This window comes from Anabrus simplex, chromosome 10, assembly GCF_040414725.1.
Source record: "Anabrus simplex isolate iqAnaSimp1 chromosome 10, ASM4041472v1, whole genome shotgun sequence".
Classification (NCBI taxonomy): Eukaryota; Metazoa; Arthropoda; class Insecta; order Orthoptera; family Tettigoniidae; genus Anabrus; species Anabrus simplex.
In genome coordinates, this window is record NC_090274.1 from 13993456 (window position 1) to 14007501 (window position 14046).

General features: G+C 39.4%; 1 protein-coding gene across 1 annotated transcript in view; it reads right to left on the minus strand.

The window, feature by feature from the left end:
- LOC136882249 (inter-alpha-trypsin inhibitor heavy chain H3) overlaps window positions 1-14046 on the minus strand; it is a 67310-nt gene that overhangs the window by 51830 nt on the left and 1434 nt on the right. Inside the window, exons 2-5 of the mRNA XM_068229430.1 lie at window positions 12914-13107; window positions 8302-8412; window positions 5013-5151; window positions 1071-1194 (exon numbers count right to left, since the gene is read on the minus strand). Of these exons, the coding sequence (XP_068085531.1) occupies window positions 1071-1194; window positions 5013-5151; window positions 8302-8412; window positions 12914-13053 (514 nt within the window). The 5' untranslated portion in view covers window positions 13054-13107. The remainder of the gene's footprint in view (window positions 1-1070; window positions 1195-5012; window positions 5152-8301; window positions 8413-12913; window positions 13108-14046) is intronic.

Consider the following 14046-nt stretch of genomic DNA (forward strand, 5'->3'; position numbering starts at 1 on the left):
CACAACAATTATGAGGTATCCAGGCAGGTATATATCCTATCTACAGTTTTTCACAAATTACACAGGGTTATTTGGCTAAGATGTCCACCTCAAATAACCCATGAACCATTTTAGATACTGACATTCTGTTTTCACTTTCGTAAATGGTATTAAGGGTCTCATAGTTGAACATGCAGTACTTTTCTAGGCTTTTGACAAAATTTATCGGCACACACATTTCCATGCGAGAACTGCTGATGATATACTATCGAGCTTACACTCGTAGTTACTGAGACATTGCACAGATCGCAGCACAGGAGAATCAGTCTCGAGATTCTTGCGAGAGTCTCGAGATCTGTGACGAGAGTCTCAAGCGAGAGCATTGCCCATCACTAGCTGAGACCTGGACAATGACGAGTAGGAATGAGAGTAGAATTCAAAACAGCTAAATGAAATACATAAAAAGTATGATAGGTAAGACAAGAAAAGGAGGTCAGAATGGAAAACCAAAATAAGAGAACTGAAAGGAGTAAACTAAGATGGTTTGGACATTTAAAGAGAATGAAGGAAGAAATAATACCAAAACAGATGATGGAGATGAAGTCCGAAGGAAAGAGAGTGAGAACAAGGTGGATTGATTCGATAAAGAGGAGTGCAAGAAGAAGAAACCTGGAATGGAACAAAATGATGGAAGGAGAGAGGAAGGTGAAGAAGTGACACAAATGCTCCGACCCGACAAAAGCTGGATAAGGGATCATGGTGATGGTGCACCAGACTCTGAGGTTTCAGTGAGGCTGCTCCTAACATGGTCAACAGATGCTGCCTGTTGAGTTTCAGACCAGCACCCAACTAAAAGAGCTCCTCAACCCAAAGCCGTTGGCCCCTTCAGAGAGTTTGGTTATTTCCTGCCTCGATAATGGAATATCGAATATATCACCTATAGTTTGCCAAGAGAGACTGATTTTCATAATGCCAACTTCCACGCATGTAGACCTGCGGAATGAGACATCGCGTAAAACGTTTTATGTGTATGGTGAACCAGATGATAGGAGGATACAACTTGCAAGGGGATAAGGTGATGTTATAAATACCATTAAGTTCCTGTCTCGTGGCTGGACTCGATGTATCTTTCTCAACACCCAGAGCTGACACCAGCAGTTTAGAGATGTTAGAATTCTCCTTGATCAACACGTCAACCTTAAATTCCTTCGCTACCTGGAATAAAATGAACACAAACTTTAGAATTATTATACGGTAGTTCTCCACAATCTTATTGTACCAGGAGGTACACCTCAACGCCGCACATTCAAAATTCAGCGCCTAAACGAACCCCTCTATTGGTAAAACAGTGAAACTGAAACTACACCAACTTAGAACTTTTCTCAGATGTCACCACAGAAATATGATGTAATTTTGGTATTGTGCAGTTGCTTAAACTGAGTGAATTTATCCTTGTTTTGTTTGCCATTCATCAAGAAGTTTGGACATTCTTCCACAGATGACACTACTAAAAACTATGATCATGCACCCTGGTGCGAGTTGTAAGAAGTTATAATTTTAAGAAGTTTTGTATTTCTAGGTTTTTGTAACTGAATGATGTTCATTTATTTTTGGATTGGCAATATTTCCTGTTTCTTTCTACCAGTTTTGAATCTAGCCAATCCCTAATTTCTGTATTTAATTTTCAACCTATCACAGGCTTCTTGTTCGATCCCAAGTGTAACTTTTGAATTTATCCGATAAAATTGAGAGGGTGTGGCTAGTTTAATCTTGAATGATCTCGAACCTTCCCTAATAGTTTATAAACTGCGACTTTCTCGTTTCTTGGCCAATTGATCATCATCTTACTGAGTGTGTGTGTCAAAGCAGGAGGCAGGCAGCCTCTTTCATTGGTCAACAGAACATCTACCAGGTAATGGCCACATAACTTCTTTCTTTCTTGCTACCTCCGCAGTTTAACCCGAGGGAAAGGTCCGACTCTTTAGTTATGTAACCAGCTTTTCTAAAATGTAACTTCTTCCGGCTAATGTAAAAACTTCATAAAATCTGTAACTGTAAATCAGGGATAGAGAGTGAATTACCCTCTCGAGCTCCCCTTCATCTTGGTTTGACGTGACTACGTTTTTATAACTGTTTTTCATTCTGTAATATGGTAAAGTAATTTCTATACGAGTCACCTCCGTAGTTTTGGAATAGCCCCTGTTTCATCGGCCTAGAGCCCCTTAAGTTGTTTTAGTGTTCATATCTAGGAGTGCAAGTATACGCCTCCATTCAGTTTGTGTTTCGAGCCATTTACTTAACCTGTTCTTTTCCGCAAAGGCCCTGTAGGTTGGGTACAAGATACCCCTGTTTCAAATTGTAAGTTGGGCCATGGAAGGCCAGAGAATGTACGATTTTTGATATTGCCTTGAGGAGGCTGAAAGGAAATGGAGAGCCGGTTAGCTCTTTCTCAAATTTTGTAATTGTAAAGTGTGCCTCTGGGAGGCTAGATATTGCAAATTTAAGAGCAAGTGCTCTTTGAATTAGGGGATTTCTGCCCTTTACTAAAGTTGTCCTTTTTTGAACTGTAAATTTGAGCTGGAAGCTCAAGAATTGTAAAGCGAGGGGCTTGAAGCCCAGGACCTGTCGAATTCACCAATATTGTATTTTCCTTGACTTGTTCCAAAATTGCTAATTGTACCTGTTATATTGTTATTTGTTGATTTTTGAAATTCTAAAGAAATATAACCTTTGTTAAAGTTTTAAATTAATTTTGAGACTGTAGTTAGACCCATTCAAGCCCGCACCTTCTTTAACCTCTTTCTGCTCCACGGGTAGCCCCGTAACACTTATAAACATTGTCTATGTTCAGTAATGATTTAGCAAACACATATCATATTTACATAATTATAAGAAGTAACTTTTTTTTAAATTTGCTTATTTATATGTTGTGTCAGAAGCACAAAAATCAGCTACATACAGAAGACAAAACCGACAACCTCATATACACATTAATAACATAAAGAAAAGGAAAGACAGGCAGAAAGAAAGCAAGCCAAAGTTGGTGGATCTGGGCACTGTAGGTGACACCGTGTCAAGCACAGCACTCGAAGATGATGATGATGATGATGATGATGATGATGATGCCTTGGGACAGTGACTTCTTAATATGAGATCTGCCTTCAGAGGTGTCCCATTCCAACAGAAGGAATCTAACAAGGACGACAAACAGGGAGCATGAACAATATTATATAGTTTCTGACCAGAAATTAGCGACTTTCAAAGAGTCCGGTGTTGCAGTCATGAGGTCTTCCATAGTACATTGTTGTTGGACACAGTCTGCATTGAAGATGATGTGATGTTGTCTCTGGTAACCCACATTCACATAGCATTGAGTCTACTCGTAAACCCCACTTCAAAAAGTCAGATTTGCATCTTGTAACACCTGAATGCAGTCTGTTCAGCATTTTCCATGTCAAACATCCTTCTGTATGACCAGGATGAAGTTCCTTGCATGGTGTCATCCATTCTCCACGACTACCGAGTCTCCCTCGCCATTTACAAAGTCAGGCTTAGTATCCTGCCCCTCCAAGAGCATCTGCTGTTCTGAGGAAACTTTAAGCCTTTCACCTCAAATATCTTGTAACAACTTGAAGATAGCAATAAGAGCAAATAACAAAATGGCACCCTACGGGAATCAACATCTATATCAAAATGGCACATGTCAAAGAGCATGGAATGTGTGTCCCATGCTTTAATATGCTTCAAGGCAGTGATACAAGTCTTTTTAAATGGAATGACAGTTTTCTAGTCAATATGGGTTTAAAATTTTATTGTTTACATTTTATTTCTTATTATAAAAAGTTACAAGTCTTCAAGACAAAGTCTATATACACTCAGTCTGTGATGTGAGAAGAAAAGTCTAATTTACACAGGGAAAGTTTAAAGGATTCAAGTAGTAAGTGGCCTCAAGTTTCCTTGTGGAAACAATGGAGGACAATCAAGTTATTAACTTTTCTTCAAGCGATTAGAAAGTGGTCTTCTTCTGCTGTACCCCACACCACACGTGTCCCCAGCAAGTGACTTAGAAGCATAACTTTACAAAAATAAACAAGTGGAATATGAAGTTCCCAGAAGTGAAGAAGAAAAATTTTGTGGACTGTACGGCACAGTGACTATTTCAATGAAAACAAGTGGGAAGATACATTTAAGATCTAGTTGAGTGCACATAGCTATGAAACTTTGTCCCAAGGTTGCACCGCCAATCGCTATCGATCGATAACACCACCTATCAATAGTAAAGGAAATCGACAACACATTAAAACAAAAACTAATTTGATAACATGAATAGCTTTTGAATGACTGAATTTCAAATTTCGCGGTAGTAGTATTATTAACAGCGGTAGTCAGGCACGCCGTGTGGTAGTAATATTACTACCATTGGGCGCACAGTGTTAAGGATGAGCTGTGTGTTTAATAGAAAAAAATAACAACGTAAATTGTATAGTACTGTATTTTAGGAAAATGTCTTCTTTTCTTTTTAATTAAAAATTTAGTGCTTGAGAACAATGTATTTTGTGTATTATTTGCCACTGAGGTAGACACCTCATTTGCAAATAAAGTACAGTATTTGGATTTGATTTGAAATCCAATTACTCTGTATTGAGCTACCAGAGACCACGGGTCCCTTATACCAATATACAGTACTCCCTGAACAACCTCCTAAAGTTTGTCGGTCGAGTTTGGCCTGACGCTGTATTATAAAAAGAGGGAACACGCTCGCCACTTGAAGATTGAGTCTCTGTCGTGGTGGCCCCTCAATGAGTGGTAATGTCCGCCCTCCTGATGAAGTGGGAAGCAGAAACAAGCTTTTCAGAGTTGAAAATAAATTGATATAGAACAACTGGAACTGATAGCAGGAGAGAGCTCTGTCCTTGTCTCCTCTTCACACACTGACCAATCCTATTATACCTCCCTATATGTGACTTGATTTCTTGACATCTTTGTTCCTTTCTGTTACTCAAAGTAGCTTCAAGTTACATTACGAGGCCCACCTGGCTAGGCGAGAGTGTCAGCACATGTGTGTACAGCGATCGTTGGCGAGGTAGAAGTTCCTCGTAAGTCAGGTTGAAGCTGGCATTTGTCTTCGGCTCAATGTTCACTGCCACAGTGAAGATGTCGGTATCTCGGGCCCTGGAACATCCACATCACTAAATAATAGTAAGATTGGGAAATATATATTTGAAAGAGTAGAGGAATTTAAATTTCTTGCTGTATTAATCGATGAGCAAAACCTAAGGCAACAGGAACACCAAGCTAGAATTCAGAATGCAAATAGAGCATTTTACTCTATGAGCCCTATATTAGGCTCTAAGTTTTTAACAAGGAGTGCAAAAATGATTATCTACAATACAATCATTCGACCAGTACTTCTGTATGGTTCCCAGATATGGAGTATAACTTTGAAAGAGTTGCAGGTCTCTGAGAACAAAGTTTATAGAAAAATATTTGGCCTATGGCTCCATCCTCTCTCTCAAAGCTGGCAGAAGAGATATAATTATGAGATTTACACCCTCTCTCAACAGCACACTATAATGGGTGTGATAGAATCCAACAGACTGCGCTGGGCTGGACATGTACTGAGGATGCAGGATAACAGAGCACCAGTAGATCTATACAAGGGATCTCTTAATGGGAAAAGACCTCCAGGAAGACACCGAAGCACCTGGAGGAAGGAGATCAACAAGTTATGCCGGACCCTCCAAATTGATGACTGGGAAGAGCGAGCTCAAGATCGAAAAGGATGGAAGTGGATTGTGAGATCGGCACGGGAATGTCACATCCCTCAGAAGCCTATGGAGTGAGTATTATAATAATAATGATAATAATATCATCTTAGAAGTGAAGCTTCCACAGTGTGTAGAATTATTTAGTTCTCTTTCCGGGTTGAAGCGTGTCGTTGTTTTCTGTACATTCCATACAGTTTGCCAACGTTCCGAATACATTGCAGTATTCTTTGTCAAGGCGACTGAAATACCCCTACTCAATCCGAGGTAATCAGTCTCTCATGCAGCAATCACACTGCAGTCGGCAAACTGCACGGAATGTACAGAAACAACAACACGGTGCAACCCGGAAGAAGAACTAAATAATAATATACATCTCCATTATAAACTGTTATGTCTTTTGGCATTCAGTCTGCAAGCCTCTGTGTATTTACTAATTGCCTCCACAATCCTCTAACTACAGCAGTTCTATGGCCTTGCTTACCTTATCTTGAAATCGTTAGAAAATGAGTCTAACCATCATTGTCTTGATCTCCATCTACATCTCTTACCCTCCATGATTGAGTCCATTATTCTCCTAGGTACTGTATCCTCCATTTGCTTCACCTGACCCCACCACCGAAGCCTGTTTATGCGTACAACTTCATCCATTCAGTTAAATCCTAACTTAGCCTTCATCTCCTCAATCCAAGTACCCTTTTACCAATGTTCCCACCTGTTTGTACCAGCAATCATTCTCGCTACTTTCATGTCTGTTACTTCTAACTTATGAATAAGATATCCTGAGTCCACCCAGCTTTCAATCCTGTAAAGCAAAGTTGGTCTGAAAACAGACCGATGTAAAGATAATTTTGTCTGGGAACTGACTTCCTTCTTACAGAATACTGTTGATCGAAACTGCGAGCTCACTGCATTAGCTTTACTGCACCTTGATTCAATCCCACTTACTATATTAACATCCTGGGAGAACACACGTCCTAAATACTTGAAATTATCTACCTCTTCCAGCTTTGTACCCCCACTCTGACATTCCAAATCTCTTGGCCTTCTCACATACCGATGATGATGATGATGATGATGATGATGATAATAAATAATAATCTCAATCTCTTATGAGAAGATGTTAAACACCAAGCAGAACTTCATGACATTTGGCTCAAACATTCTCAGACAGACCTAAAGTATGTTTTATTTCAAAATTCTTCTTCTTCTGCTTCTCCTTCTTGGCCTTTTCCCAATTTCCTGGGGTCAGCACGTGGTGCGGATTTAGCCCAGTTTTACAACCATGCACAGGCAGTGCCAATGCACCAAGACGGGCTTACGGTAACCCTCACCACGACCCATACAATTTCATCAGTCTCGAATATTTCTTGTCACTGTGTCGTAGGTATGACATCGTAATTGGTGTAAAACCTTCAATTAGTATGTTTAATATATTTTAATTATAGTTTATTTAATGCTAAATTATCTTTTGTTAAGTGTTAAATATGACTAGTATATGGTTTCTATGTAAATATGTAGTATAAAGTTGTATAACCTCAAATACGTATTGTTTAACCTCAAAATCTAGATAGTCGAAAGCAGTAGAAAATTCCATAATGTTCGTATGTTAGACTTATTGTACTATAATTTGGTATATATGAGGGTTCTGGAAACGTACTGTAGGGTTTTATTATCCAGATACATGTAGAGACATTACGAATGTTGTAGATATTTCCGTGTACTTTTTTAAATATTGAAGGAAAGTTCGAGTACCCATTCGACTAGTTGGTCGATAGATGTTTCGAGTGTGTTCCATTAGAGTGCTGTAAGAACTCTTCCAGAAGTCGATCATTCTAGATGGTTGATCGAATAGTATAAATATCGAGCTGTCAGTCAGTGAAGGCAGTTCTTAGTTCTAAGTTCGCAGCTCTTAATTCTTGAGACTCAGGCAAGTGATGGACTGGGAGTGACTGTTGGGCTCCGAGGTGGAGTCCGAGTACTGGACTCAAGTGAGCGAGGCGGCAAATTCAAAAGAGAGTATGTTACAGTGCCTGTCAGTGTTGTTGATATCTGTACTTGTCAGAATCGACTTCCGGGTACTCCGCTATTGAGTGTCGTATAGAGTGTCATTTGCTGCTGTATATAATTGTGTGTGATGTACAGTGTAAATAAAGTAATTTATACAAGGAAGTGAACGTGTTCTCGTGTGATATTTATTTACGTCAAATAAAATCGCATCGCAGAACGATAACTGGCACTGCCTGTGGCTCCAAGTAGCCTACGCAGTGGCCTTTACTACACCGACTAGCCATGCATCCTCGTAGGTATGGTGGTTTCCAGCTGATGAGCCCAAATTGGGGCGAAATGCTGGCAACCAAGAATGAGTTAGCTGGAAAATTTATCATCTCTAATAATGGACCAATTATATTGGAATTATTTGTGGTCATGTGGAAAGAAACCTGTTTCCCCACCCAATACATACAAAATACAGATAGATAGACATGTCAAAATTGCATTTCCTTCTTATTCTGAACAATTTTTAAAAACTGAAACCACAACACAGACAAGCACTCACCTCGTAGACACATGAGCAGCTGTCTGTCCTCCTTTGACTGCATCATTGTACTCCTTCTCTGCCTCCTTCTTCTCCTTGACTTCAGCTTTATACACTGTGTCATTTACTTTTCTGGAACATACATACAATTTCATTATCGGCTGTGATGCCTTTCAATGTTCAGTCTCTATGAATTAACAAAGCCTCCACAATCCTCTATTCGCTGCTAGTTTTGTGTCCTTGTTTACTTCTACACCTCTTATCTTCAAATAGCTCCCTCTATAGAGCAGTGGAAGTGTGTCCACATCACAGATTCAGACCCAGCACAGGTAGTCTGACGTCAACATGTAAAATATCTCTGGTGATAAGAAGCATGTTTTTTAAGTAAGTACCGTTTTTAAATATGGCCTTTGCAACAGCTGGGTATTCGTTCAAAGCCCGCACGCTCAGTACGTACATCCGTAGGTTAGCCGCAGACACCATTATGGAAGCATTCGCCCATATTTATGTTTGTTTGTGCGTATTACAAAATGCCTCTGACAATTAACGGTCCCACCGAGTGTAAAGTACACGCTGTGATTCATTCTCTAAATGAAAAGGGTGTTAAGGCTATTGAAATTCATCGGCAGATTAGTGAAGTGTATGGAAAACACACTATGAGCAAAGAAATGGTAAGTAAATGAGTTAGAACATTTAAAGAAGGTCGTTCTAATGTCCACAAAGAGAAGCGTAGTGGGCGACCATCTGTCATTACTGAAGACTTGGTGCAAAACGTTGACACAAAGGTTCGAGAAAACAGATGCTTTACGATTTCGTCATTGAGTTATAAGTTGCCTTAAATTTCAAGGAACGTTCTTTACAAAATTGTGTCAGGATGCTTAAATTATTGGACGTTGTGCTCACCCAATCCAAAACAAACACATGGCATGCTCACAAGAGGGATTATTTTGCTTCATGACAATGCGTGACCTCACACGGCTAATTGAACACGAGACCTTATCACTTCATTTAGTTGGGGACAATTTGATCATCCTCTGTACAGTCTTGACCTAGTGTCTAGTGATTACCACTTGTTCCTGCACTTGAAAAATCATTTAGGATGTCAGCGCCACGATGATGATGACCTAAAAGCAATTGCACAGCAGTGGCCGGCACATCAGATGACAGATTTCTATGAGGATGGAATTCAGAAGCTGGTTTCATGGTATGACAAGTGCTTGGAACTTATGTTAAGAATTGCATTACTTTGTTTTCTATATCAAAACGGTACTTACTTAAAAAACATGCCTCATACATTTGGTGTTTACCTGACAAAATTAATTAAAACTCAGGCACATATCGCACAAAAGAGATCCATTTCTCTGACAGATGCGAGAGTAAAATGGAATCTCAAAACTGATACACAGGCAGCGTAAATGGTATCAAATGAACACTGTAGCTAACGCCATGGAATGATGTTATTATCATCTTTCAATCATCAAAAACTGAGTCTAATCACTGTTGTCTTACTCTCCCTGTCTTCCCTCCAGCATACAGGAACAGTGTGATGGCAATCACCCTCTGGTTTACCAACATGTGGCATATAGGAACAACAGCAGGTATGTTGCTGTACCCTTGGTTGAGGTCTCGTAACACTCTTCCTTGGCTGTATAGTGGTAACCCATCCCTCTCCATTCCCTTCACATGACCCCACCATTGAAGCTGGTTTATGCCCACAGCTTGAATCCGTTCCTAACTTAGACACAAATGACCTTTCTGAAGAGTAATGCATATCATTGCCTGAAAAATAAAGTTTCCCTGTGTGAGCTCCTGTTACCTTATTTTTTTAATAATAACAATGTATGTCCAACCCTTGTTCTGTTGCTCTACAGGGTCGGGCATGAAGCAGTATGGATCTTTGGAGAGTTTTTATGACTGGATGCCCTTCCTGATTTCAACCTCACCAGATGAGTTAATGAGATCAAATGAATGATGTGATATACGATAGTATGAAGGGGGATGGTGGCGGCACATAGCTCACTCCTGTTGAATAGCCCCAAGTGGTCTGCTCTGATGAATGAATCACCATCTACAGTATCATATACCCTCACTCCACATGAGCACTGCGGAGAGGTTTGAAACCGAGTTCAGGCTTTTGGCACGCAATCTAGTGATTAAAAATTGTATACCACCACCTCTCCTATCCTGCTGGTGAAATGTTTCGGCCAGCAGGACTCGGTCCAGCTAACCACGGTGTCAGACCATATAGAATTGATGCCTTAACAATCATGGCCACAAAGCGGGCTTCTTCTTCTTTTTTTGAGACCACATTGGATCACTTTAATCAACCCCTTGGTTTGTCGATTTCTTGGTAGGAACTGTCCAAGCCTTGCGGTCCTCCCGGTACTTCTTCATATGTGTCGATATTCTTGCCCTTTCTTGTGTAGAGAATATTTTAGTTGGGATTTTCTTCTTTGTGAATAATAATAATATGGCCTCAGCTACTGCATGTGAATTTGGCTGTCATTCCAGATGATAGCCTCTCCATCTGAATGTGTTCTAGTCAATGGAAAGAAGCTGGCAGACTTAAAGAAACCGCACGACTATCTGCTGGGATATGGCCAGTGACAGCTGGTGATGATTTCAATTGGGTGTGCATACTTGAAATATGGTAGAGTAAACTTTGCTGTTTTTGGAGGGGCAGAGTTCCAAAATGAAAACAGTTGATCCACCTGTCACAGAACCTTTAGTATTTACCTCACAGACGCTCCTAATTTCAGGTTTAGATAATGATAAAAAGCATTTACATTTATGTAAAAAATCACCCTCCTCTGGTGATTTTAAATTTTTATCAACCAGGGCTGGTACTGTACCCTACCTCACCAACGTAACGGCAGTATGACAGCCTTAAAACAATGTGGAAAACCAGTATTCTTAACTTATTTACATTCTATAATGCAGTTACTTCACAATAACATTAATCATTTTCTGACAGCTTTACTGGAAACTGTAGAATTTCTGTCTTTTTAAGTTAGCAACCCTACGAATGGAACGCAGTAAATAATCAACAGCGAATTTCACAAATGGCAGCAGGTGACAGAAAATGTGCAGTACACATGATAACAGAATTTTACAACCGTGCACCACCTCTCCCTTGACAGCAAGGAGCTTTCCTCCCCTTCACCTTGATGCCGTTTGATGTGCGAGAGCAAGAAGATACGAAGAGTGTCAGCTGATCTGGATAGGAAAAAAAAAAATTAAAGCTATAGGTGTTCAGTTGTTGGAATGGGTGTGTACATGCTGCAGAAGTGGCCCGGGATGGCAGCAGAGGTCCGAGAATGAGACAAGGATGATAGTGAAGATGATGGGGAAGCTGACTACAGACAGAATGTCCTGCAAGAACAAAGTGATTAGAATGTAATGAAGGAGAACATAAAAATAAATATTATTTTACTGAATATCACTGTTTCCTAATGCCAATTTTATGAATTTGCAACTCATGTGACACTTACTTATTCCACCCAGTTTTTCAGTTTCAGTTTAAATTTTCACTCAAGATTTCAAAAATGAAGAGCCTCCATGGCTCAGGCGGCAGCGCGCCGGCCTCTCACCGCTAAGTTCCGTGGTTCAAATCCTGGTCACTCCATGTGAGATTTGTGCTGGACAAAGTGGAGGTGGGACACGTTGTTCATTCCAGCAACACTCTCCACTATCATTTCATTTCATCTGTCAGTCATTAATCACTGCCCCAGAAGAGTGCGACAGGCTTCGGCAGCCGGCACAATTCCTATCCTTGCCACTAGATCATTCCATTCCTGACCCGGTCAAATGACTGGAAACAGGCTGTGGATTTTCATTCATTTTGAAAATGTAACATGCTGTGAAGGTATACTATAATGGCCTTCAAATATTTTGTTTATAGACACAAAACAAACAATTTTAACTATTACTGAACTTAACTGTTACTTTTCTGAAAGAAGAAACAAACAAATTTTAGCATGAGGTCAACGCAAAAGAGATACGTGCACAGTTTCAACTTTTGTTGCTGAAAAGCCCAAATGGAAACACAAAACATTCTTATAAATGAAAGTATATGATACACTGCCTGTCAAGCCATGTTAACTGCAATTTGGTACAAAAAGGGAAAAAAAAAAAAAAAAAAAAGGGTTTTTTTTTTTTTTTTTGCAATTCAGTTAAATACATTATTTTGAAACATGCATTCTTTTTTCAAGTGAGTGATTTAATTCTTCTTGAGAGCTTATGTCACTGACTAAAATTAGTCTTAAGAGCACTGTAGCAAGCCCATCCCTCTCAGCTAACACGGCACCTTCCCAACTAAAGAATTAACCAATAATAATAGCCTACACATTTTTATTTGACACCATGTAGGTTGTCTACACATCAATTTTGACATTATTTTTTATTGTACCAGATGGTAGAATACACCAGATCAGTCTGGGCCAATCTTATGGCTTAGTATTAACGAATTTAGTCAGGTAAGCACTAGAGATCTTTTACACACCTACATTGTACGACAAGCACTTTCTCCGCCCTTTATAAACCTGACTACCTTATGAACCCGTGTTCTTGAAATTTGGACACTACCATGATCCACGGCAGATGCTAGAAGGAACTCTAATGCTGAAGGACTCACATGAGAAATGCAGAGATGAAGGCCCTCTCGGGTATGACCAGTGTAAAGCGAACTTCCTGAGCCTTACTTCCGAGATTGGCCACCTTCGTGTACACCACCGTCGTGGCATACCGGTGTTGGACACGAGAACGGATCTGCATAGACAGCACTTCAAGACCATTCCCATCTTCAGCTGCAACTCCTGAGGAGGTGACCTGGAAGAAAAACAAAGTAAAATGAGTTACTTCTTTTAACAGTGCTTGTCACTATGTTTGTCTGTTAGGTTATCAGCCCAAAGGTAAGTTGGATCTTCAAACAGTGTCACGAAAAGTTATTCAGTTATAGGGGAAACTGCACAAACTGATGGTGTACTTCATGCCATTCCAAGTTGGCAGCCCCAGGATCTCAGAGTAGGGTTGCCAGGTGCCCTGTATTATATGGGATTTTCCTCCATATTTAAACAACTCGCTTCTGCCATGGTTAAAATTATCTCTTTACAGTAATCTTTACCAATTCTTCATTTCAGTTCATTATTTTTCGTTTAGCAATTCTGCATCATAATGCTGCAATAAATTATCTGAAAAATTTTACGACTTCAGTGATATTAACATTTTTAAGAAACAAGAGGTTTTGCATTTGAAAGATGTAATTTTTTCTGGTTTAGAAGAAATGATTAATTCTTTGAAATTTACTGAAAATTGTCCAGTTTTTAATTTGGATAGTTTTTACGAAGAATTTTCTTCCAATAACATTGCATTAGGTGATATACCTGTACTGATACTGGTGGTCACCGGAGTTGTAATGTGAACTCAAAATGGGTGAATGTTTTTTCTCTAAAGGTAATTTAGATTCTGTTCTGTATATACTAAATATCTTATGTTCTAAATATACCTAGTTTGAGTGCATATGTTGAAAGAGTTTTTTTCAATTTTAAAAACAAATGGAATCATAAAAGGAGTAGATATTCAGCAATTCTGATGAAGTCAGAAATTCAAGTCTCAATTTTGATCATAGTTGTCAGAAATTTCATGACTTGATCAAGGGAGACTCAGCATTATTGAAAAAAAGGCTAAAAGTGAAAACAAAAAACACAGGTTTTCTACTTTTTATGTAGAAAATGAAACAACAAAATACTGTGATACAGTTTGTGCCTA